Source organism: Typopeltis vanoorti, chromosome 17 (genome assembly GCF_054136105.1).
Source record: "Typopeltis vanoorti isolate ZY-2024b chromosome 17, IOZ_Tvanoo_1.0, whole genome shotgun sequence".
NCBI lineage: Eukaryota > Metazoa > Arthropoda > Arachnida > Uropygi > Thelyphonidae > Typopeltis > Typopeltis vanoorti.
In genome coordinates, this window is record NC_143565.1 from 62,456,506 (window position 1) to 62,484,099 (window position 27,594).

Here is a 27,594-nt window from a genome sequence, read left to right on the forward strand (position 1 = left end):
ATACATATCACACACAGACATACATACATAAGACTTAATAGTGAGCAAGTGAGAGGTACGAGGGGATACCCCAAAATAACTGGAATTATAATAATTTTTTTTAAAATTTTATTAAAGTTTATAATATCATATTATAGACTCCTTCAAAGTACTCTCTATGTGAGTCAATGCATCTGTCCCAACATTTTTTTCCTCTACTGGAAACAGTTCTGGAACTGTTCAACTGGAATACTGTTCATGGCCTTCAGCAACTTTTCTTTCATTTTGTCCACATCGCTGCCCTTTCATGGTTTTCTTTATCCGTGGGAATAAAAAAAAGTCACATGGAGAGAGAGAGATCAGGCAAGTAGGGAGGGTGAGGAACAATCAGCATGTTATTTTTTGTCAAATTTAGCAGCTGCATGTTTCATTTGAAAATCTTTTAAAATTCGCTGTCACGAACTCCATGACAAATATGTCTCTTCAGAAACTTGCTCAAACTTGGTCTTTCAACAATCTTCACTGATTGCCTGGAAAATCTTTTCAATGTTTTTTTTCCTTTTTGCTTGTCGAAGGTTGACTAGATCATAGTTGGTCTTCAGCTGACACATTCCTATTTTTGAAATGGGAAAACCACTAGTAGACCTGCGTTCTAAAGCATCATCCAATAGTTTCAGCTGCAGATTTACCCAAAAGAAAACAAAATTTCATGTACACTCTCTGTACCCTTGGGGTCAACCATCACAATCTTGATGCCAAACTTGTAAGCTTGTAAGCATAAACAAAAAAGCAGCCAGAAAAACAAACCACTTTACACAGGATGATGCCACTTGCCAAACTGGTATGGAAAACTGCACACGCATGATGCTTAATGGCATCATCTGTAACTAGAAAATGCATGCATGACAAGTTCATATTCCGGTTATTTTGGGATACCCCCTTTATATGAGGAGTTAAGTAAGCTAGATGTCCAAAAGGCGATAGGACTTGATGACATATCACCATATTTCTTAAGGGAATCTTCCAAAGAGTTAGCATCAGCCTTGGCCTACCTGTCTTGCAACAGCACAAATCCCAAAGAAGTGGATGGAAGGCAAAATTATTCCACTTCATAAAGGTGGTGCCAGTCACATAAGCCTAAGGCAACAAATTATAGGCTTATCTGTATATCTGGAGTTGTAGTTAAGATACTGAAGATGTTGGTGAGAGATAGGATATAAAAGTAGGTTGATAGCAGTTGTATTCTTTGCTTGTTAGATTTTGATAGGTTGCAACACAAGTTGGATAGATTGCCACATTATAAACTTGCAGATGGGATTGGAAGATGGACTATGAGTTTTGAATTTTGAATAGGTATCAACAAGTTGTGTATCAGGAAGAGAGGGAAATGAGGCACTATTTTGAAAAAGGAAAGTCACTAGTGGTGTGCTACAGGGGTCTGTTTTGTGACATGTTATTTAATTTGTATATTAATGATATTGGGATGGATTTAACTGGTGATATACAACTGTTTAACAACTGTTACTGTCAGATGATGCAAAACTGAAGTGATGAGGAATCAAGCAGATGTTGTGGCCTTACAGGGGAACACAGATAGATTGTATGAGTAGGCAACAGTATGGAACTGTTAATTCAATGTTGCAAAGTTCAGAAATTTGGTAGGCAATAATGTGATGCAAAGTATCCACTTGGCAGGGAAATTTTGAAGGAAGTTGAAGAGAGAAACAACCATAGAGTGGTGGTGGAAAAGGATCTGAAGTTTAGAGGTCACATTTCATAAGTTGTGAGGATGTCACATCAGATTATGGCAATAACGCAGAGGACCTTAACTTTTCAAAATAATGAGATTTTGGTTCTGTTGTATAAGGACTTGATCAGGCCCTATATTGATTGCTATTCACAGATTTGGTCATCTGGTTTTCATAGTGATGTGGATATATTGGAAAGGACCTAGAGAACACTGACTAAGGTTGTAACTGGTCTTTGGGATGTGGGATATGAGTACAGATTGAGGGACTGCAGTTTGCATAGCCTTGTGAACAGGAGGCAGAGACAGGATATGATTGAGACATTTAAATTGGTAAAGGGTTGTTACCAGGTCAGTGTGGAAGAAATTTTTCACACAATGGTAGAAGCGGATAGAACAAGGAAACATACCCGGAAGCTGTATAAGGAGGGTGTGAGTAGGATCATAAGGAGCAAGTTCTTTGTTTGGAGAGTGGTTGGTGAGTGGAATGCAGATACATTGAATGAGTTTAAAGCATGGTTTGATGGGCTTTGTATGTAATAGTGTTTGCCTCCTGTGATGAGTCTTTTGACCTCACGGAGAACACAGTATCTACAGAGATACTGCATTCCCTTCTAATAAAATATGGATAAAGAATGGCTAGATGGCTGGAGGATTATTGGTGAAAACACCAAAGAAAGAGGGATACAATGGAATGTAAAAACTGGATAATATTAGAAAGAATAAAACATGAAATCGAACATAAACTGACAAAAGAGCAAGCAGCTTTCAAACCTAAGAGATCATGCATAGGCCAAGTTGAAATATTATGACACACCACAGAAAATAACTAATATATAGTAAAAGCAATGTACGATAATTATAAAATCAAGATAATATGCGATGCAAATTTAAGTAAAGAAATAAAAACAACAAGAGGTGTAAAGCAAGGGTGCATACCCTACAGTCTTCTTAATAACTAGCTCAAAAGCACCAACACATGCAAAGAAAAATAAATAATTTAAACCTGGAAGCCTCAAAGTGTGGTTCAAAAATAAATCAAAAGAATTATTATTATTATTATTTCGGGCAACTCCAAGGAGTCGACAGACTCATTGAGGGAGGCCCTAACATCATGTCAAGAACAACTATTCGACATTCACACAGTATCTATCATACTTCACCTTGAACTCATTCATGGTCATAGCACCCACACCAGACTCTGGCAGCTTATTCCACTCATTCACCACTCTCCAAGTAAAAAACCTAGCTCTAACACCCCTGCTAACCACATTCTTTCCCAGCTTCCATGTATGGCCCCTAGACCTCCCACCACCAGTCCTATTCTCAAAAATATCTTCTAGATTAATCTTATAGAAACCCTAAGTAATTTGAATGTCTCAAACATATCACCCCTTTCCCGCCTATCAACCAATTTTTGCAACCCACAAATCTTCAACCTGTTCTCATAAGGTTCATTCCACAGACCTGCTCTCATCATGGTCACTCGTCTTTGGATCCTCTCCACCTCCTCCCCATCAAGAAGAAACCCTGGCGCCCGTAACTGGGCACAGTAGTCTAGATGAGGTCTTATCAAGGCTTGATATAGAGAAACAATAACTTGTTTGTCTCTGCTTGTTAAAGTATTTTTCAGCAACCAAGTGATTTGATGAGCTGATTTAGCCACTTTTGCAATGTGCCCCCTAAACTTCAACTCCCTATCCACCAATACTGCCAAATCCCTGGCCTCAATCTCCTGGAGTATGGCTCCATCAATGTGATATACTGCTGCTAATCTTTTCACTCCAAAATGCATAACCTTACACTTTGCCACATTAAATTGACATCCATTTTCCCTAGCCCAGTCCTCCAAACTATCCAAATCATCCTGCAAAATTTTGACATCCTGTGCACTCACAATTGCTCTACCCAACTTTACATCATCAGCAAACAAGTGAACACTCCCTCTCAGATCCTTTCCTATATCATTAATGAACAAATTGAAAAGTAGTGGTCCAAGAACAGAACCCTGCAGCACACCACTATTCACAAGCCGTCTTTTGGACTCCACTCCTGAATAAACCACTCTCTGGTATCTCTCCATCAAGAATGAAGATTAATCCCAAACAAAATCTTAACACTGAAACTTGTGGAAGAACCACTAAAACAGGTAGAAACTTTTGTTTATCTGAGATCAGTGGTGAGCAGCTGAGGGAGGAAGAGAAGAGAACATAAAAAGTAGAATACAAAAAGCTCAAATTGTCTTAAGTACAATGAAAAATAAATAATCTCAAGAAAAAATAAGACTCTTCAACATAAATGTAAAAACTATTCTGATATTTGGATTAAAAACCTGGAGATTATCCCAAAGGAATTTAAATAAACTGCAGATTCGAACAAGACATCAAAACCAAAATGGAAGAGGATAGGCCACATTATCAGATACCCAGATAAGGATATGGCAAAGCAGCCATGGAATGGAACCTACAGGGAAGTAGAAGAAGAGGACACCTCAAGATGATCTGGAGGAGAGAAATCGAAGCAGAGATAAAACAGCTGGGAAAATCCTGGAATGGAACAGAACAAAGAATCAATGAACAGAGTCCCTATGCTATGTGAGGATTGAAGAAGAAAAGTAAATAAGTAAGATCTGTCTAAACTGCCCAAACAAAATCAAAAATCACTTTCTTATAGTCCTCCTCATTAAACATGAAACAAAAACCAGTTAGCTTTAAGGTCATGTTGTTGTTATTATTATTATTATTATAATTCTGGACCTCTAAGGACTTGCAAATCTCATTGTAGGAGACCCACCCTAGTAAACACAAAATCTACCATACCACTCAAGGAGTGGTATGGTAGACTTTAGGAATCTCCTCAAACTCTTGCTCACAACTTTCTTTTGCTCCTTCTCCTGTACCACTAAACAAAAGAACTCCCCAGTTTCATGTCAATCTCAATCATATTACCTCTCCATCTTCAATCTACCAAATTTTGCAGTCCATATTCCCTCAATTTATCCTCATAACCAACATTGTGCAGTCCTGATATCATTTTGTTACTTGTCTCTGTATTCTTTCCGAGGTTAATTTATCCCCTTCAAATCATAGGAACCAAATTTGAGCACAGTATTCCAAACACGGTCTGATCAGGGCTTACAATGGATTAACATCTGATGGAAAATCTTCTAGGTTACTTTCACCACTTCTGCAATAAGTTCCCTGAATTTCAGGTTTCTATCAATCATCACCCCAAGATCCCTTGCCTTTCCCACTTCCTCCAGTACAGTTCCTCCCATTGATGCATATCCAAAACTTCAAGACTTTACATTTGGCTGAATTAAACTGACAGCTGCATTCATTTGCCCATCTGTCTAACTTCTTCAAATCCTCTTGAAGGGTTACCACAGTGCTATTAGTAATAACCCTTCCCAGCTTCACATCATCTGCAAACAATTGAATATCCCCCTGCACTCCATTGACAGTGATATTGATATAAAGGACAAACAAGTCCTAGTACTCAGCCCTGTGGAACCCCTCTTGTAACCTTCTGCTACTCTCTGATATTTATCAGACAGCCAATCCTAAATCCCATTCACTTTCCTGACATCTAATCTCATATGTTGTAACTTAAATATCAGCGTATCATGTAACACCTGGTCAAATGCTTTTGTAAAACCAAAAAATAGCAGTATATGCATTTCCTCATCAAATGCTCTTCTAATTTTATTATAAAAGGAAATCAGATTACTAAAACCAGAGTGCCCTTAACAAATCCATACTGACTCTCACAGATAACATTATCCTCATCTGTTCAATGCTGTAAAAGATTCCTCACTAATTTCTCCAAAATCTTAACTGCTGATGAAATACAAACTGGTCTATAGTATGACACTTCCATTCTATTACCACCCATATGCAATGGCGCTATTTTACCGTCCTTCCACTTCTTTCTCATGGCGATGAGAAATAAGTGGAAGGACGTTTCCACCCTCATTAAAAAAGCCAGGTCAACGGAGCTGTCAGTTCTTTGGTGCATTCTCTCAAAACCTGTTGTGAAATCCTGTCCAGTTCCATTGCATTATTTATATCCAGAATAATTAGTATTTGAAACATATTCTTTTCTTGCACTTCTAAACCTCATACCTGCCCTATCCCTTTAGTATTAAAACTTACTTCTCCAGGATGAAATACCCCAATAAAAGTGTTCATTAAACAACTCCAATATGTCCAGTGCAGCAGTCACTCTACTTCCATTTTTATCCAACAATGTCAATCTTCCAATCATTCCTACTGGAGACAGAACAAAAGAATTCCTTAAAATTTTCTCTGGATTTCAGGGCCAATCTCTTCTCATATTCCACTTTTGCCTTCTTTACCATACTAGTCACTCTCTTTCTTGAGTCTTATATTCTTCATGCATCTGCTCTCCACCCCTCTCGTTATATCTCTTCCATAATCTCTTTTTCAAATGCAGTTCCCATTTCATATTGTTTGTCATCCACTTTACACCAAATTGTGTTCTCTTTTTCATTTGCAGTATACAATTTGACACTGCTGCTAATAATAATATCTCGCTCTTCCAATTCCTCAATCCACGGAATTACCCCAAGCTTATTTCTAAGATTATTATAATCACTTCCCTTATAATTCCACATACATTCCTTTATATTGGATATTCTAGCACATGTATTCATCGTCTAAATCAAAACTACATGGTCACTGTCTGCAACTGGAGGCAGAGATGCCATCTCAGTTACAATCAGATCTTCTGATGCTATGACCAAATCCAAAACTCTTGAACCTTGTGTTCCTTCTATTACATATTGCCTAAGACATTTGTTCCTCAAGATTCCAGAAATCTATTCCCTTACTACTACATACAATTTATTTATATTTATACTGCTGTAGTTAAAATCTACCATAACAATCATTTTTTTTTTTGCACTCACTAAGCTCAACTGCCTAAGCATCAGCTGCTCTTTGCCCTTCATGCTTCTTGGCTTATTGCAACACCCCATTAAATATCCTGTCCTGCCAACCTCCACCTCATACCATATAACTCTAAAATCCATTAGCACAATTGCTCTCCAAATCCTCTACTCTGAGGGGACACAGCTCATCACTTATAAGCAATACTCCACCACAATGTTTGCCCTTCCTATCCTGCAGAAAAATGCTATACCATGCTATTTTTATTCCTGTCAGTATATCATCATCTGTCAACCATGTCTCACTGATCTCGATAATCTTTGGACAGGCTGAAGCTATCAGCAGGACCAATTCATCTACTTTATTCTGGATACTCCTGGCATCAGTATGAAGAATCATAAATGCACTGTCAGTGTTTCTATACTTTCTTCCATCTCCTAAGTGACTATTCCCACAAGAGGCCACCCTTAATACCATCCATCCTGATAATTCTAGTTTCCCTGCATTGACACTCTAACTTGTTTGAAGAACAACACTCTCTCCATATGCCTATGTCCATCCTCATTCAAATGCTCTCCAAGTATCAACACAATCCAAGTTTTTCTATGGACACATTCTGGCTATCATGCTTTTTATTACTGATGCTCTTCTTCCTTAGCTTTACATTATGGGTAACACACCATCTTCCTTCTCTCTCTCAGTGTTCTTCCGTACAATTTCAAGCATGAACCTCAGATCTCTCGCCACCCAATTCACACTGCCTCTCAAGTCACTTGTGCCCACTATCGCAATAATCTCATCTACACTTTCACCTTGCTCAATTGCCATAGTCACACTGTCTATTGTTCCTCCAGGAAAACACTTTTCTGGCATTCTATCAAACATACCACAGATCATTCAATCCCCAAACACCTCCTTACCACTGTTCCTTCATTACTCACCTGCATCTATCTCCCACACTCTCTCTTCTCTGACACTTTCTGTACTGGCTCTCCTATTCTCTCTTCTTCTATCATTTCCATTTCTTTCTCTCTCTCTCTCTCTCTCACTTTTACTCTGATTTGCTTTGCATTTGTTCTTTCCAGTCTCCTAATATCTTCTTCCGTGCTTCTTAACTCGTTCCTCATATATTCCACTTTTTGTGGAATGTGTTTTATATTTTCATTCACATGCCATTCATTTTCTTCACCCTCAATCATGCTACTCATATCTCTCTCTCTGTCAGTATTCATCTGTTTCTGGAATAATGTTGCCAAAATCTGTTATGCTAAATTCCAAATTACAAAGTTCTTCACATTTTATGCAGACATGCACTCCCCAGTCTCTCACCAGTCACATTTCTAACTGTTGGGATGCGTATGTGCCGCAAGCATCACATACCACAAAATCCCATAGCATGCTGTGTAAAATGTAGTCCTTAAATTGTGGAGGACTCGGTGATAAGCCATTGGCAAACACCATTATTTAAACATTCCACAAACAAACTATACCAAAATGTTATGTTAAAGTACAAATTCCCCAATCTAATTTTGGCATTCTATCAAGATTAGATTCTCAGCAAATATAAAGTAAAACTCTACTAAATTATAATGAAAACTTATCTTTTTTTTTTTTTGCTGTCATCTCATAACATCTGACTATAACCTTGCCCTCTGGTCGGTCTCAAAACTTTTAGACTTCAAAAATTTTAGTTGTAGAAACAACTCTTAAATAGGGCAGGTATCCCTTGCAAAATAATATTTGATATAGAAGCCTTTACTTTGACAGTTACATAGGACATTTCCTTGCTAAGGATATTCATCACCATGAAATTAATGCACTGGATACTGAAATAATACTGAAGAGTATCTTTAAGCAAGAGATTAGTGTTTAAAAGTTGCCTATCACTATAATTATGTGATTATGGTATAAAGTTATCTCACGAGTGTTAGTTTTCCTTGACATTTCTAGTAATACTATTGAAATATTTGCTTGGAGAAGAGTTCTTATCATTATACCATTATGGCTGTGCTATGATTCAAGAACTATGACTCTATTAGAGATAAAATATAAAAAGCAACTTGTATATAGAAACTAATGACTTTATATCACTTGCCTTATTATCCCATAATGCAAACCACATATCGTTATGGACATGTATAATGCTATGCATTATGGAAAAGGTCACTGTCCAAACAAGTTCGACCTTTATGAGGGGGTCTGAAAAGTTCTCAGCCTTTACCATAGATGGCAAGATTTTTTTTTTTTTCTAAGTTGGTACATCTGTCATAAGCAACCACGTGAAATTGCAAGTCATTCTATCAAGTAGTTTTTTTATACAGCTGTCTGAAGCAAAAGTGTTGTGTGTATCCCTTGAAATGGATAAAATTGAGTATCATGTGGTTATAAAATTCTTTGTAAAAGGTTTAACACCAAAAGAAATTAACTTGAAACATAAGAAGAAAGTTTATGGTCACTCTTCTCCTCCGTTTTCGACAATTAAGAAATGGGGCACTGAGTTTAAACGTGGCCGTACCTGCCTTGAAGATGATCCACGTGAAAGATGTCCGAAAAGTGTAACAACACCAGAAATCATTGATCGAGTGCACGATATGGTATTGCATGACCGACGAGTCAGAGTGTGTGAAATTTCTGAGACTATGGGCATTTCAAAAGAACATGTAGAAAGTTTATTTTTCACTTGGTTAGAGTATAATAAATTTAGTTTAATCCTTTATCCAAGTGTGAGCAAACAAGTTTGCGCCTGAAAGTATCTTCAGGACTGGGGTAAGGTGGTACAACACTCCTATCTCAGTATCTCCCATAATGCAAAACACATCTCCTTGCGGATATGTCTAATGTTATGCATTAAGGGAAGGGCCACAACCCAGACTAGTTTCGACCTTTATTGCGGTCCCTTCAGTGGGAGCCAGGTGCAAGTGGAGATACCAGACAGAAGCATTAGCAGGTCATCTGCCTATAGGAGTTGCCAAATGGTGTGCCACCCTTTTTTAATAAATTACTCTGGATTTAGAGAAAGATGTTGAAAGTTTATTTTTCACTTGGTTAGAGTATAATAAATTTAGTTTAATCCTTTATCCAAGTGTGAGCAAACAAGTTTGCGCCTGAAAGTATCTTCAGGACTGGGGTAAGGTGGTACAACACCAGGGCATTCCTTGCAAAGGTGGAGCAAGCTACCAACACTCCTATCTCAGTATCTCCCATAATGCAAAACACATCTCCTTGCAGATATGTCTAATGTTATGCATTAAGGGAAGGGCCACAACCCAGACTAGTTTCGACCTTTATTGAGGTCTCTTCAGTGGGAGCCAGGCGCAAGTGGAGATACCAGGCAGAAGCATTAGCAGGTCATCTCTACCTATAGGAGTTGCCAAATGGTGTGCCACCCTTTTTTAATAAATTACTCTGGATTTAGAGAATAGAGAATTTAGGGAGATACTGAGATAGGAGTGTTGGTAGCTTGCTCCACCTTTGCAAGGAGTGTCCTGGTGTTGTACCACCTTACCCCAGTACTGAAGATACTTTCAGGCGCAAACTTGTTTGCTCACACTTGGATAAAGGATTAAACTAAATTTATTATAAAATGAACATGTAGGATATCTTTTGCATGAAGAATTGCAAATGAAAAAGCTTTCTGCAAGATGGGTGCGGCAGTTGCTCACAGCAGATCAAAAATGCACTCGCACGAAAATCTCTGAACAGTGCTTGGAGCATTTCAACAAGAATAAAACTGATTTTGTGTGTCGATTTATTACTACGGTTTATTGTAATTATTAAATCTAATAATAATAATTATTTATTATTATTAGATTTGGATTCGCCAATACATCCCAGAATCCAAACAGCAGTCAAAACAGTGGACAGAAGCTGGTTGTTCAGCACCAAAGAAGACAAAGTCTGTTGAATCAGCAGGAAAGGTCATGGCATCATTGTTTTGGGATGCTGTATTTTGTTTATTAATTGTCTCGAAAAGGGTAAAACAATAACCAGGGAATATTATTCCTATCTTTTAACCAGACTAGGCGAAAAAATTCGTGAGAAAAGACCTGGTTTGCAGAAGAAAAAAATCATCTTTCATCAGGACAATGCACCTGCCCACAAAGGTGTTTTGGCAATGAGAAAATTAAAGGATCTGCACTATGAATAGTTGGAACATCCACCCTATTCCCCAGATTTGGCTCCCTCTGACTTCTATCTCTTCCCAAAACTAAAATTCTTCCTCACTGGTCAGCGTTTTTCTTCAAATCAAGAGATGATTGCAGCTGTAGAGGGGTATTTTGCAGATTTTACTGAGAACCACTACAGGGCCAGGATAATGGTTGCTGAAATAAATGTATTAGTAGCCAAAAAGTGTCACACCTCATGTGCAAACGTTGTTTGCTTACACTTGGATAGAGGCTTAAACCAAGTATATAATTTCTTGGTATCTTTAATTTATAGTATAACTAAGTGATAAAACTTCCAACAACTACCTCTAATCCAGAGTATTTTAATAATAAGGTGTGACACATTTTGGCTACTCATATATGAAAATATGACTTCTGCATTACTTCAACCTTAGTATCATCTGGCTCTTGGCTTCGGATTTCAGTGATGTCCACCGCTCAGTCAGTTTTGGAATTGTGGTGCTTTTATTATATTATGTGTCTTAAATACGTGGGCTGTTCAATAAGTAATAAGACTAATTTTACTGTGGCGAAACCACTCATCACAATATTAATTTCTGTAGAATAAAGAAATGTTGCTATATGTATTAACAAAAGAGGCTGATAGATGGTATATACGGGCTGATGAGCCAGAGTGTCACGTGACTAAATGCGTGCTCATTGGCGCTCCTACGAGGTGCGACCAGTCTTCGAAATGGAAGCGTCCTTGAAATAGCGTTATGCAATTAAATTTTGTGTGCATTTGCAAAATTCAGCATCGGACACTTTAAACATGATACGCGAAGCTTTCCACAATGAAGCAATGTTGAGGGCAAGTGTTTTTCGCTGGCATAAAACTTTTAAGGAAGGAAGGCAAAATGTGGAAGATCTTGAACGTGAGGGAAGACCTTCAGTGTCCATCACAGAGACAATGATCAACGCAGCAGCGATTATCATCAAGCACGTCAAAAGGAAGCGTCCATTGCTGAAGAATGGCTTCTTATTTCACCACGATAATGCAAGGCCACATATTGCTGGTTGTGTAGTGGACATTTTGCAGAAGAACAACATAGATATCCTACCACACCCTCCATACAGTCCTGATCTCGCACCGTGCGATTTCTTTCTGTTTCCTCACCTCATGAAACCACTAAGAGGCCACCATTTAGAAAGCAACAAAGCATGTGTAATAGCTGCGGAGGTGGTTTTGAAAGAACTCTCAAAAAACAGACTCTCACATGTGTTTAAGAAGTGGACGCAACATTGGGACAAATGCATCGCGTCTCACAGTAGTTACTTTGAAAAAGACCATGTAAATGATGACGATTAAAGGTAATCTGTTTTCTGTATAAATACAGTCTTATTACTTATTGAACAGCCTACATATCATGCAATTTTTGATTCGGTGCTCTTGCCAACACAGTACAGAGTCCTGTAGCAGTGCTGGTAAGACTACAACTGCACGGTAAGCGTGATACTTCAAATTGATAGTCATGGAAAAACAGCTAAATGAGACAATATTCGAGGAGGTATATAAAGAATTTATAAGACTAGGTGAACTACTTAACAACAATTGGCCGGGAAAAGTGAAACTGTACAACACATTTCTCCCGGAAAGTGTCACAGACGTTATCGCAGAAGGTCAGTCAGATTCAGTGCCTTCTACTCCTTCAGACTTTGTAGAAGTGCGAGCACGCAAAAAGCGAAGAACAACAGAAGAACCACACAATGACAATAATGAAATGGAACAGGATTCTCAGGGTTCGGATGCTGCTATTTCTCCCAAAGAAAAGGTGCCTCCGATCATCCTTAGAGAAAAGCAGAAGTGGGCAGCTTTAAGATCCACAATGTCCAATCTGCACATTGGCTTCATTAAGGCCAAAAACATGGATGAAGGCATAAAGATCCAGCCAGCAACAGTGACAGATTATAGAAGGTTGACCAAAGAACTGGACGACAGAGGCATCCAGTATCATACCTTTGCGCTCAGTTCTGAAAAAAACTTAAAAGTGGTCCTTTGTGGTGTCTGTGAAGACACTGACTCATCAGAAATAGCTGCTGACCTGAATTATCAGGATCTGCCTCCAGTCAAGGTCAGCAGAATGTACAAAACAGACAAGACTCCCATGCCATTAGTCCTAGTTGAGATTCATAAAATATACAAGGATATCTACAACTTAAAAACAGTTTGTGGTCTCATCGTCACACCAGAACCACTCTGGAAAAGATCATCTTCTGTGCAGTGCCACAGGTGCCAGAAGTTTGGCCATGCCCAGAATCTTTGTAGAGCAGAATATAGATGTTTGAAATGTGGGGACAACCACCCTACCAATACCTGCACAAAGTCGAGGACCACCTCGGCCAAATGTGCTAACTGCGGTGGCCCTCATCTTGCGAACTACAAAGGATGTACTCAGCACCCAATGAACAGACGGATGGAGGCAGTCAATCAGTCCTCCTCCTACAGTATCAGAACAACAGAGGCCCAGGCATCAAAACCGGAGACTCAGCGACCACAGTTGGAGAACTCCAAAAATAGAGACACCCAAAAGCAAACAAGAAGTTATGCCGATGTGACCCATACAGATAGACCAATACCGGAACAAAATCAAAAATCAACCAACAGCACCTAAAAATCTAACAGCTGTTATTATGGCCTCACTAGCAAACATGCTACAAAATTTCAGCCTATCAAATCCTACTGAAACCTCCACTAAAAGATTTCTTCGTGAAATGCAGGTCATCCTCACAGCTCTCATAAATGAATAGTAACAAACTCATTCCAGCATCTCTAGAGATAGTTGCTTGGAATGCAAATGGCCTCAAAAACAAAATTCTGGAACTCCAAGATTTCACATATAGGTATCAACCAGATGTTATTTTAATCAGTGAAACTCATTTAAGACCATCAGACAATCCTACAGTAAGGGACTATCATCTATACAGAAATGACAGACTACTCTACAGAGGCAGCAGCACTGACATCTTCATTAAAAACTACATTAAGCACCACTCTGTGAGCAATCCTTCAACCACTAATCTTGAGATCACAGGCGTGGAAGTAGTCACCAGCTCCACTGGTAAACTGAAAATCTACTCAGCTTACAATCCTCCCCAAAAATCTCTATTTCACTCTGACCTAAATGCCATCTTATGCATCAGAGAGCCCACCATTACTGCCAGGGATCTGAATTTCAAGCATCCTGTGTGGAATTGTACAACCACAAACAAGAATGGTTGCATCCTTTCCAATTACTTAGGATCAAGCAACGCTGTTGTGGCAGGCCCCACCGAATCAACTCATCTCAGTACGTTCAGCACTGCTGACATCCTGGATATAGCTATCCTGCAGGATATTAAACTTCAATACAGCATCATATCTATGGATGAACTATCATCCGATCACAATCTAATTCTACTACAGCTGGAAATCAAGAATACCTGTGTCCTCCTTCTCACTCCTACAATGCATGGGAAAGACTGTCAGCAGCACTCAAAGATTATATTGGACCTGTTCCTCACATAAGCACAAAAGAAGAAGTAGAAACTGCAGTTACAAATCTCACACAACAAATTAATTCTGCTATAAAAGTAGCTACCTCCTACAAATCTACTCGAAGCCAGATTGTTTGCCTGAAGACATCATGAACTTGATCAGAGACAAAAACAGAGCTAGGAAAAGATTCCGTAACACGCGTGCACCACAAGATAAAACAGCTCTAAACAGGATAAATGGGGTAGTTATAGATGCACTTAAAACTCATAGAAACCAAGTTTGGGATAAAAAGTTATCCTCTATCTCTCCTATTGATCACTCTATCTGGGGGTTACTGAGAAACATCAGAAATAAAAACAGTTCCCCCCATAATCTCAAACCAGGGCTTAGTTCACCCAGATGTAGATAAGGCAGAAGCCATACTAAAGTCTCTTGAAGAGCAGTGTAAACCCTCTTATAACAACTTAGATTTCAATCACTTGTACAAAATGCACAGACAGGTCAGACATGCTTTAAATCTCCCAGACACCAGCGTTGACCATATTGCACCCACATCACCTGTTGAATTATATGATATTATTAAAAAACTTAAGAACAATAAAGCTCCTGGACCAGATGGCATCTCAAACAGGGTGATCAAGCTGCTGCCTCGGAAAGCTGTAGTGCACCTGACCAGTATAATAAATGCAATCTTAAGATTTCACTATTTTCCTTCCACCTGGAAACTGGCTGATGTAATTCCTATTCAATAAGTCAGGCAAAGACCCACACCTACCACAAAATTATCGTCTAATCAGACTTATCTCTAATCTGGGTAAGGTTGCAGAGAAGATCATCCTCTCACAACTCCAAACCTCAGTAAATGACCTAAACATCCTCCCTAAAGAACAGTTTGGTTTCGGCAACACCATAGTACTACTCAGCAAATCCACAGAATTGTCGAATACATCACCACCAGCTACAACTGGCGCCAGTGTACGGGAACTGTTTTCCTAGACCTATCCAAAGCATTTGACAAAATCTGGCATTTTGGTCTCCTGCACAAACTTATCTCAGCCGGTACATCACTAAAAATGGTTCATCTAATCCATTCATATCTTCAGAATAGATTAATGCAAGTGAAAATCAATGGTTTTACATCGTCCCAGCACCATATCTTTGCTGGAGTGCTGCAGGGATCTCTACTGGCTCCATTGCTGTTTTCTGTATACACAATCCGATGAATTCCATTTTGGCCCTGTATGCAGACGATAAGGCAATACTAACCAGATCTCTCAGATCCCATTTCATTAACAGAAAGCTTCAAGAAAACCTTCTAAAGCTGGAGGGCTGGTTCTCCAAGTGGAGATTGGAAGTCAATCCCCTGAAAAGCTCAGCCGTTCTTTTCTCAAAAATGCCAATGTCTCCTGCAGGAGATGTGTTACTATTCAATACTAAAATTCCCTGGCAGACAGAAACAAATTACCTGCGTGTGATTCTTGACAAAAAGCTATCTTTCAACCAACACATCAAGTCTGCATGCGCAAAGGCATCTAAAGCCATAGCTCAGATCTATCTGCTAATTAATAGAAATAGCAAGCTCAGCAACAGAATCAAATTGCAACTATACCAGATGACGATTTGTCCTATAATCACCTATGCCTCTCCGGCCTGGAGCCACACCTCTAATGCTAATATTATCAAAATACAGCGAGTGCAGAACAAGTGCTTGAGAATGATTCTGAACGTCCCGTGGTATGTTAGAAACAATCAACTCCACAGAGACACAAATATTCCCTATATTTTCTCTTTTCTACAATCCTTAGCATCCCAGTTTTTCCTCAAGACGTCCGCACATCCAACGATTTGGTTCAGCAAGCTGCAGCATATGATCCAACGGACATATTCAAATATAGAAGACCAAAAGCTATATTAGCCTCCTATAGCGATGCATAATCTCCATGCCCATTCAGGCCGAGCAAATTGCTCATAAATTTTACCCTCACTGTAACTACAACAGATAGCGGGGAATATGAAAAGCATCTTGCTTCACCCCTAAAGACATAAATGTCAATTGTCAATTAGTATCATCTCTGGGTCTGCCTCCTACTGATGCTCCCATTGTGCAGAAGGGATCCCTTTCCCTGAGATATGAACGGCTCTGCTAGGGAGATCAGGTTTTTGCTTGTCTCTAAGTGATGCCACTGCTGAGATTATGGCTCCGTTTTGTGGTGAGGTGAGCCTGCCATTGGGCAGAGCTACTGCTGAGGGTTCATCTCTGTGGCAGGGTGGGCTGTCATTACATTTTGAAAACGCAATGCACATATAATATTATATATTTATATATTATATTTGAACTATAATATAAAACACAAAAATCCTTTTGTGTACAAGTAGCAAATTCAATGAACAACATTATGTGGCAGGTGACAACATGCTTTCAAAACCCATATTAGCTATTTGTCTGAGGATTACATGAAGCAAGAGGTTTGTGATAGTGTGTGCAAGTGCACTCAATGCCACTGGTATGAGGTGTGTCCTGAAAGTAAGGTCTGTTCAGAATTTACTACCAGATAATATATGGGAGAGGGGTCACACATGCATAGTAGCATAGAGCAACTCATTAGCTACCTGTTGACCAATTTACTTTCATTCCGTTATCATTTGTTGTCTTCTACAAATAATTTATAATTAGTGCTGTGATAAAAAAACTCCAGCCAGTTGTGAGGTTTGTGGTCTGTGATAAGGTTTTTCTTGGTGGAAAATAACAGTGTTGCAGAAATTCAGCGATGACTGTGTAAGGTTTATGGGACCATATAATGAGTGAATGTAAGGCAAGGTGTCATTTGTTTAAAGAAAGGTGCAACAGCATTCATCATGAAGAGTACAGTAGCCAGTCAAGTGTGGTGACAGATGATCTGGAAAGAATGAACACTAAAATTAATTGGTGGTTCCTCAGTGAAGAAAATCAATGAGCAAGATCATTACGGTCTCAGAAGACAGTGGACATAATTCTTTTTTGAATGACGGTGCTTGCTTGAATTTTTTTTTGCTTTCAAAGATGATGAATGGCAACACTGCATGCATTGAGTTTTGCAATGTTGCCATTGCAAAACTCAACGCAATGTTTTGACTCAACGTTTGTGTATGAAATCCACATTTCACCACCAGTCATAATACGAGAAAAAAGTTAATCTTCTTCATTTTCGTAATGCTTCAAATATTTTTGAGCTGATTGCACTCATTGCTGTTTATGTGCATCAGTCAGCATTTTTGAGACCCATCTGGCATATAATTTCTTATACTCCAGCTTTTCTCACAATTTCATGAATGATTGAGCATGAAACTTCTGGGAATTCAAAAGAAAGCTCCATAATTGTGAAACAACAATTTCTCATGAATTTCCATGTTCATCCTTTCCACCAAACTGTCTATCACCACATTTAGCCAGCCACTGCACTCTTCATCGTGAACACTGCTGCACCCTTCTTGAAACAAATTACACCATTGCCTAACCCTATTGTCACCCATTACGATGGGTCCATAAACCTTACATGGTTGACGATGAATTTCTGAATCACTATTCATGGTGTGATATGGTTTTTGTTGGCATAAGCCAACAAAAACTGTATCACACCACGAATCTCGCAACTGGCAGGATTTTTTTTTATCACAGCATCATTATAAATTATTTATACAAGACAACAAACAATAATGGAATGAAAGTAATATCAAAAGCTAGCTAATGAGTCATTCTATGCTACTACACATGAGTGACCAGTCTCCCATATATTATTTGGCAGTAAATTCTAAATAGCCCTTACTTTCTGGACACACTTCATACAATAGCATGCTCCAGTTCATGCTGAACAGTATTAGCCCTGGAGAAGAGGCTTATAAAAAAGTAGCTCATGAAGTATTCATTGTTGTGAGCCTACCTGCTACTGGATATTGTAAAAGAAAAGAAAATTACAATACAGGAAGAGTGTTGGTGTGTAAAAAAAGATTTACTGGAGTGCAATGACAGGACATATAACCAAATGCTCTGAAATAAATAAACTGGAATTTCTTGCTCTTTTAGATTTTGATTTATTTCATGAATATTCAGACTGATTCTCCACATGTGCATTTGAGCCTCTGATAAAATCACATGGTGTTGTTTCAATGCTATGCTATTTAAAACCAAGTTATTGGACATCTGTGCATCATCAGAATTTAAGAAGACTTGCATATCAGAAGTTTATAAACAATGTTCAGGATTAAATGCGACCTTGCCTGAAATTACCAAACTCTGCCCTTTAATTTTAAAAATTCCAGTAACTAGTGCCTCTGTCGAAAGAATGAACTTTTTCAGCAATGAAATGGATGAAAACCAACTTAAAAAGCTCAAAATGCAAGAGACGTTAACCAAATTATCATTAAATTTCACTGAGAAGAGAGCCTCTTGAAAAGCATCAAGAAGAGTCCAGTGTTCCTGATGCAGTTACAGACATTTTTTCTGCAAAAATCCAACATACAGAGCTCATAAGATGTAGGAACCAGAGGTGTGTGGAGATGATTGTCTTACATAAGTTTTGAAAATTAATGATTCTTTTTTTTAATTAGCTACAAACCTATTTAAGCAGTGTTGTGTGCATGTTTTAGCAACAGAATTGAGGTAACTGGATAGAGTTAGGGAATAAAGGTAACTGGATAGAGTTAGGGAAAGGGGAAATCCCATAGCTGTTCTCCCCTTTTCCCAACTCTAGCCAATTACCTTACAGAACATTTCTCACAACATATTCTGGATGCTGAAAGTTTATTTTTCACTTGGTCAGAAAATTTAGTTTAATCCTTTATCCAAGTGTGAGCAAACAAAGTTTGCACCTGAAAGTATCTTCAGGACTGGGGTAAGGTGGTACAACACCAGTAAACTCCTTGCAAAGGTGGAGCAAGCTACCAGCACTCCTATCTCAGTATCTCCCATAATGCAAAACACATCTCCTTGCAGATATGTCTAATGTTATGCATTAAGGGAAGGGCCACAACCCAGACAAGTTTTGACCTTTATTCAGGTCTCTTCAGTGGGAGCCAGGCCCAAGTGGAGATACCAGGCAGAAGCATTAGCAGGTCATCTCTACCTATAGAAGTTGCCAAATGGTGTGCCACCCTTTTTTAATAAATTACTCTGGATTTAGAGAAAGATGTTGAAAGTTTATTTTTCACTTGGTTAGAGTATAATACATTTAGTTTAATCCTTTATCCAAGTGTGAGCAAACAAAGTTTGCACCTGAAAGTATCTTCAGGACTGGGGTAAGGTGGTACAACACCAGGGCATTCCTTGCAAAGGTGGAGCAAGATACCAGCACTCCTATCTCAGTATCTCCCATAATGCAAAACACATCTTCTTGTGGATATGTCTAATGTTATGCATTAAGGGAAGGGCCACAACCCAGACTAGTTTCGACCTTTATTGAGGTCTCTTCAGTGGGAGCCAGGCGCAAGTGGAGATACCAGGCAGAAGCATTAGCAGGTCATCTCTACCTATAGAAGTTGCCAAATGGTGTGCCACCCTTTTTTTAATAAATTACTCTGGATTTAGAGAAAGATGGTGAAAGTTTATTTTTCACTTGGTTAGAGTATAATAAATTTAGTTTAATAGATGACCTGCTAATGCTTCTGCCTGGTATCTCCACTTCGGCCTGGCTCCCACTGAAGAGACCTCAATAAAGGTCGAAACTAGTCTGGGTTGTGGCCCTTCCCTTAATGCATAACATTAGACATATCTGCAAGGAGATGTGTTTTGCATTATGGGAGATACTGAGATAGGAGTGCTGGTAGCTTGCTCCACCTTTGCAAGGAATGCCCTGGTGTTGTACCACCTTACCCCAGTCCTGAAGATACTTTCAGGCGCAAACTTTGTTTGCTCACACTTGGATAAAGGATTAAACTAAATTTATTATAAACATATTCTGGATGTTTTTTCATCCAAACTATCAGTTTAGTACAGATACGTTGATGATATATTTCCTATAGGGAACTCCTCCTTGTCAAATCTTGATGAATTTCTTGAAAATATTAATTCAATAAACCAATGAATCAAATTTAAAATAACAATTGTCTTCCTTTTCTGGATGATTTCATTCTACATCAACGAAATGGTAGTTTACAGTTCTCAGTACACAGAAAACCAACTCATACTGGTAAATACATTGATTCTAACTCTCATCACCTTTGTTAGAAATATGGTGAAAATCAATCCTTAGTTGACAGAGCTCATAAAATTTGTTTATTATAAGAACTACCTTTATTGCTAATGGTTATAATGGAAAAACTATTGAAAAAAGAATCAATACTTATTGTTGTCATCCTAACCTTCTTTGAGAACAAATTACCAGAATTTGTATTCCATATGTTAAGGGACTTTCAGATAAAATAGCAAGATTACTTCGATAGATTAACATACAAGTCGCTTTCTGTCCATTTCGCAAACTTAATACATTCCTTATCTAAAAGACAAATATCCTCCTCTATCTTATCCTGGAGTTTACAGAATCCCTTGCTTTTGTAGCTTATGTTATTATGAACAAACTGGCTGAGCTGCAAATTCACCTTGAAGAACATAAAGAATACATTTCTCTTAAAGAACCCAACAAATCTGGTTTAACAAGCCATGCTTTATCTACAAAACACAGGATTCAGTGAAACAAAACCAAAATGTTACTTTCTTCTGGAAAGATTCTACAAATAAAGCTGTAAAGCACACATTCACAACCTGAACCTGTACAATAGTAATTGCCTAAAACTTTCTCAATTTTGGGAAGTTATTATTAACTAATACTCACAATTCATGTGTTCCTTAATTATAACAAAATTTTGCTTATATTTATTATTATTAGACACCTCCAGGGAGTCCAAGGACTCATCGAGGGATGAGTTAATTTATTTATTAACTTAATTTATTGTAATTTATTTTGAATATCTATTAATGCAGATTGAGTTATTATCCTGCAGCCTATAGTGCACATAATATCACGTGCTTTCAATTAAACTGTTGTTCTTTTTAGAGTTTTCTATAACTGTATTGACAATAACTATGAAACTTATCTGAAAATTTTACAAATAAAATTATTTTGTTATTCTGTAAAAATATTAAATGCAAGTGATTCTGGTATTAATATTTTATGATGAATTCTTCTGCTTACATGTCAATTTTTAGATAAAAATGAAATTATTAAATAGTGGCAAGCTCTGGGTGACAGTGTGCTACTTGAGAGATGTAAAGAGGGTTGACATAAACACAGTGTGATATGATGTAGAAAATACAATATATATAAAACTCACACCCAGTCAGGACCGAGGGTTACCAGAGGTGGTACATGAACTGTCAGTGCACTGCCAGTGAATGAAGGTGATTATGACAGGCTGTGCAAATAATGGATGATGATAATAACACCACAACAGAATAATTAATTAATTAAGCTGCACTGCATTTTTTTTTAAAGAAGGTATAACTGGCCAAACAGTTGTAATCACTGAAATCTTTTAATCTGATACGTAGGGAGTGAGTACATAAATAAGAAAAACTGATTCATGCCTTTTTTGGCTTAGCATCTTTTCTCATTACTTAAACATGGTAATGATCTTGAAGGATATTGTTATTTTGATCATGCAAATAATTAGAAGGCATTACATTTAAAATATAAATGCAAATATTGCATAATTTATGACATAAATATAAACTTTTTCTGAAGCACTGTTGAAATAGATAAAAGTAATGTAAATTTGAGAAGGATAAAACTGACACACCACTTTCCCTTGAAACACTAAGTAAGAATAATTATGCATCACCAGTCTGAATAATCTTGATTAAGGCATTATAGTTGTTATTCTTGATAGCAGAGCGACATGAATTAATCACCTTGGTTTTTGGTTTTCCAACTAGGAAAAAAAAAAAAAAGGGAAAAGACAATTTTTTAGGTATTCTACTTCTCATTCTAGAATATTAGTTAAAAAAACATTAAATGAAAACATTAGTAGTATCATATAAAACAAAAAAAAGAAAGGAAGAGAACTTCATAAAAGTTTATGGGCACTCTTCTCCTTCGTTTTCGACAATTAAGAAATAGGCTGCTGAGTTTAAACACGGCCGTACCAGCCTTGAAGATGATTCATATGAAGGATGTCCAAAAAAGTGTAACAACACCAGAAATCATTGATCCAGTGCACGATATGGTACTGGATGACTGGTGAGTCAAAGTGTGTGAAATTGCTGAGACTACAGGCATTTCAAAAGAACATGTAGGATATATTTTGAATGAAGATTTGCAAATGAAAAAGCTTTGTGCAAGATTGGTGCCATGCTTGTTCACAGCAGATCAAAAATGCACTCGCATGAAAATCTCTGAACAGTGCTTGGAGCATTTCAACTGATTTTGTGCTTCGATTTATTACTATGGATTAGATTTGGATTTGCCATTACACGCCAGAATCCAAACAGCAGTCAAAACAGTGGACAGAAGCTGGTTGTTCAGCACCAAAGAAGACAAAGTCTGTTCAATCAGCAGGAAAGGTCATGGCATCCGTGTTTTGGGATGCTGCATTTTGTTTATTAATTATCTTAAAAGGGTAAAACAATAACCAGGGAATATTATTTCGATCTTTTAATCAGACTAGACGAAAAAATTCGTGAGAAAAGACCTGATTTGCAGAAGAAAAAAATCATCTTTCATCAGGACAATGCACCTGCCCACAAAGGTGTTTTGGCAATGAGAAAATTAAAGGATCTGCACTATGAATAGTTGGAACATCCACCCTATTCCCCAGATTTGGCTCCCTCTGACTTCTATCTCTTCCCAAAACTAAAATTCTTCCTCACTGGTCAGCGTTTTTCTTCAAATCAAGAGGTGACTGCAGTTGTAAAGGGGTATTTTGCAGACCTTACTGATAACCACTACAGGAATGGGATAATGATGCTGGAGCATCGCTGGAATAAATGTATTAGTCTTAAGGGAGATGATGTTGAAAAAAAAAAAAAAATTTTAATTATAAATTTTTTTTTCGTTGTTAGGCCAAGAACTTTTCAGACCACCTTCGTATACTGTAAAATCAGCTGCACATGTTTCTGCAGACTTAGAAAACGATTAAGGAATAATCAACTGAAGTTCAGCAGAACAGCACTCAAGAAAATACCTAGAAAAGAACATGAGAAAAATCATTGAAGAGAGAAAGGGATTCTTTTTAGAAAAATTTTTGGTGCATCTCTAAAATCAGTATCTCATGATCATTCTTGCCATTCTTGAAAGCTCCTTCGCAACTACATCCTGTGAGACCATTACCAAATCCAACACGTTTAAACCTTTTAAACATGTTGCTAACTAGATAGTCATTCCCTTCATAAACTAGGAATTCACTATTTGCTTCCATATTCTCATAATAAAATCTTCCATTAGGATTTTAATAATAATTTTAATTTTGCTGTATAGAGTAATCTCTATTTGCTTTCTCTCCAGGACATGCCTACCCACTCCTATTTAGCATCTCATCACACATGTTAGAAGTGGTATTAGAATATGGACATATGAAATAAACACAATCTTATCATAAATACTGTTACAACTTCCACATACTCACGCACTGCCAACAAAATTGCTTGAGCATGGTTCCATTAGTGGTGCTGCGTGTAGTCAACGTTCACATATTTATCAGTAGAGAGAGAGAGTTGTTTAGCTATATGGGTTAACATGCAATGAAGAGATTATGAGAACTGTATAGCTGTAATAACACTTCACAAGGTTGGAATGCAGTCACCTGTTATTTTCAACATGCTAAAAACACTCGGGATCAGTAGGATGTTTGTGTATTGTATTAGCCGTTATAACATACAGAAGATATGTGTCCACCAAAGAACAGGTCGACCACACTGTGTTAGGAAGCAACAGTTTGTGAGGAGTGTGAAAGCATACCTCTGCTGTAATCCTGTGAGAATGCAGAAAGTGATGTCGAAAGATGACGAGAGATGAACATTTCATGGAGAATGATGTCACATGTACTAACTGATAACCTGGGGTGAGAGCCTATCGTCATTCTACTGGACACTTCCTAACACTACAATTATGCAGCAGAGAGTGATAAAATCAAAGGCACTTCTCTGGTGGTATGTAAACAACAGACACAGAGATATCCTCTTCACAGATGAGAAAATTTTCATCACTAAAGAGTCGTTTAACCACTCAAAATGATCAGATAGCCCTGTATGGTTGCAAAGCACATGCCATAGCACCCAGGATTCAAAGAGATCATCGCCCCAAGTCATTGATGGTTTGGTGTGTGTGGGGGGATGACGTATCTGGGGGTATCCTAGTTGAATTTCTGTGAGAAATGGGTCAAAACCTCTGCTAAAAGTGTATCAAGACACCATGCTCGAACCTGTGGTACAGCTCCTGAACAACAAACTTGTTTCACAATGGACCTCCTAACAGGACTCAGCCCCCCTACATGCAAGGACCTTGGAGGCAAATATGTCTGGCCACATACCACCATCTGATTGGCTGTCTGGAAGTCCTGATCTGAATCTATTGGACTTCAAATTGTAATTACAGCTTGAGAGAGTAGCTTGCAAGAAATAACACCCCAGCATCTCCAGCCTCAAGGTGGATTTGGAGCAAGCAGTGGCAGCGAAGTCTGTAAGGCTACATATCAACTGTGGCATGTACAACATCCAACAAAAATATGTAGCCTTACAGACTTCGGGCAGGGCATGAAGGCAAAAGGGAGACAATTTGAACACGGAGTGCTGCTGTATGCACATTGTAAATGTGGTTTGTATGTGCTGAAAGCTGTAAATGATTTGCTGATAGATTAAAGGTTATGCGCTGTTCAAGTTGTAACAGTATTTATGGTTATACTAGGTACTTGCTTCTCAATTTACCATTTACAGAGGTAATCGAAAAAGCTATTTATTTCCATGAACTGATTAGACATTATGTTTACGTGCCTTAACATATTTTTAATTTATATTGTTTGGTTAGTGTGAACTGTTAGGATGCTGGGTGAAGTCTAAGCTTGTTAATAAAGAGAAAATTTTTGTTATTTTTATCACAGAAGTGGGACATTTTTGCTTCTTAAATTCATTATTGCACATATTCATTGGATATGAAATTTAATTTGTTTAGAAAATGTAATTATTCTTTTAGGTGTGTGTGTGTGTGAATCAAATTCAGCTCAGAATTACACACGCACACACACACTGAACATGCATGTGAGAGATCACAAGTCCTATATCACAATGGTGCAGAGAAAGAATTAATCTATTAACAAGTTTCTTGAAAAGTGGGAAAAACAGTATGGAGAATCCTATTCAAAAGAACAGAGGTGGATGGATTGAAGAAAGATCATGAAACATTAGTTCAATATGTTTGTAGTTGGACTGTGTATGGATTTTGAAATGGATGTTCAGCAGGGCCAAGCCTATGAAAGTATCTATACAAAAAGCATAATGTAGAAACAGAGCACCTATGGAAAAGTAACTACAGGTGTAAAAGAGGTAGAGGATCATCTATTAGACAGATTATTCTCTTCTGTATATTATCAAGAATTCTTAGGGAGGTTTTGGATGTACCACTCCAAATGAGAGAACAATATTCAGAGGATGGTGGGATTTGAGATTTATGAAGTGTCAGGAGTTGAGTAGGAGAGAAGTAGTGTTTTCACTGGAAAGCAATGCCAAGGTTTTTGGAGACTGAGGAGGGTGGTGATGAAATATATGCTTATGCTAAGATAAGCCAGATGTGAAAGTTCAACTAAGAAAGGGAAAGTTGATCTTGAAAGGATATTAGAACATTATCAAAAGGGAGGAGTGAAGTAGGATCTTTTCTTCTAGGTAACAAAAGAGGACCATGTTTTTAATAGCACTGAAATTCACTAAGTTGTCTTCATCTCACTTGAGAATGGTTAGAAGATCAGTTTAAGACATTCGTTATGGCAGATATTGAAGCTTCAATCATTTCAGTACCACAGGGTTACTCAAATGAAGAGGAGAAATGGAATGTATTCTCATCAGCAAAACTACAAATAGGACTGGAAGTAAGAGAGGGGAGGTCACTGATACGAAGGAGGAAAACAGTGAGTAACTTCATACCATCCTTAGGGTGGACTGTCTGACTTCGGCAAGCCATTGGTACCCCCCTATTTCCTCCTATCAAGGTTAGCACCCCGACAGGTTTTTCTTGCTCACTACAATGGAAACAAGTATTATAATTATATTTAACATAATTAAGCCTACTATTATCAGAACAATTAACCATTTAAGCAATAACACTCAATTTCTTATAGTATTACCAAAGTGAAACCAACACAAATAATTCCATTTAAAATGAAAAGATATAAATGTTTACCTCTTAAGCGTCCTGCCCTCTGAATTATCTGATTTACCTGCTTCAAACTAGACATGAGCTCTTCATGGTTATTAGACCGTATCTTGTAGCTGTTAATAAGTTCATGATTAAGCCCATGGAGTTCTTGATACCAGCGTCTCATTGCTTGACTATTAATTATAAACGAGATTATAAAAATATCATTATTGTTCTCTATTTTATATACAAGTTTTGATAAAAACTTGGTTCAAATTATCATCTAAGAATTAAGTGGATTCATTATGATGATGAAGATGAAGAATAGTAATTAAATGTTAATGGACAGCCAGTATTATAGTAATTATTCCATCTACTTGATGATCTACTCATATACAGATATTTGTATCTGAGTAGATTGCAATTGATTAAAATATGATTTTAATCGATTTTCAAAACTAAAAATAACAACAAAGTCTGAATGTTTTTTTTAGTTAAGAGCCCACTCACAATAATAATAATAATAATAATATAGTATAATGACAATATAATAACATAATTCTATGATAAGAGGGGTGTTTAATAGTGGGATGAAACTGTTTTCCTAGTGCAAAGATCAAAGAGGTTAGTTTGTTTTTTGTTTTAGGTGAAACAGGGACAGCTATAATCATACTGCACCAGTATACAGGACAATAAATAAGGGACATAAAAATAAGTATAGAAAAAATTAATAAAATATTCATAAAAACCAGGTGTTAAAAGCTTATATATATATATACTAAATTAAACTAATAAAAGTAATACATACATAATTTATATAAGATGACATGCACTGATACTCTGTAAAAATTTAAAAATGAAAAATATCAAATTTATCCAGTGACACTGGATAAATTTGATAAAATCTACCTGAGTGTATAGGGATCAGACAAATTATGAATATGACCAGAGCAACCGTTAGGGTCTTTGGCGCCCGCATGCAATTTCTATCTAAGCGCCCTTGTAACGA

The 27,594-nt window shown here is 37.6% G+C and overlaps 1 protein-coding gene across 1 annotated transcript; it reads right to left on the minus strand.

Moving 5' to 3' along the window:
• Positions 1–21,761: 21,761 nt before the first annotated feature.
• On the minus strand, positions 21,762–26,786 carry LOC150097441 (BBSome complex member BBS2-like). The gene is made up of 2 exons (XM_090406905.1): positions 26,631–26,786; positions 21,762–22,176 (listed from the first exon to the last, which is right to left on the minus strand). Exons 1-2 carry the CDS (start codon positions 26,770–26,772, stop codon positions 22,076–22,078), a joined length of 243 nt encoding a protein of 80 aa, XP_090263031.1. The 5' UTR covers positions 26,773–26,786; the 3' UTR covers positions 21,762–22,075.
• Between the last annotated feature and the right edge of the window lie 808 nt (positions 26,787–27,594).

Excerpts from the sequence above, each read along its gene's own strand:
- LOC150097441 (XM_090406905.1), bottom strand. The coding sequence starts at position 26,772 with ATGAGACGCTGGTATCAAGAACTCCATGGGCTTAATCATGAACTTATT. Across the intron at positions 22,177-26,630 it reads GAGGGCAGGACGCTTAAGAG|TTGGAAAACCAAAAACCAAG; the intron begins GTAAACATTTAT and ends TTTTTTTCCTAG.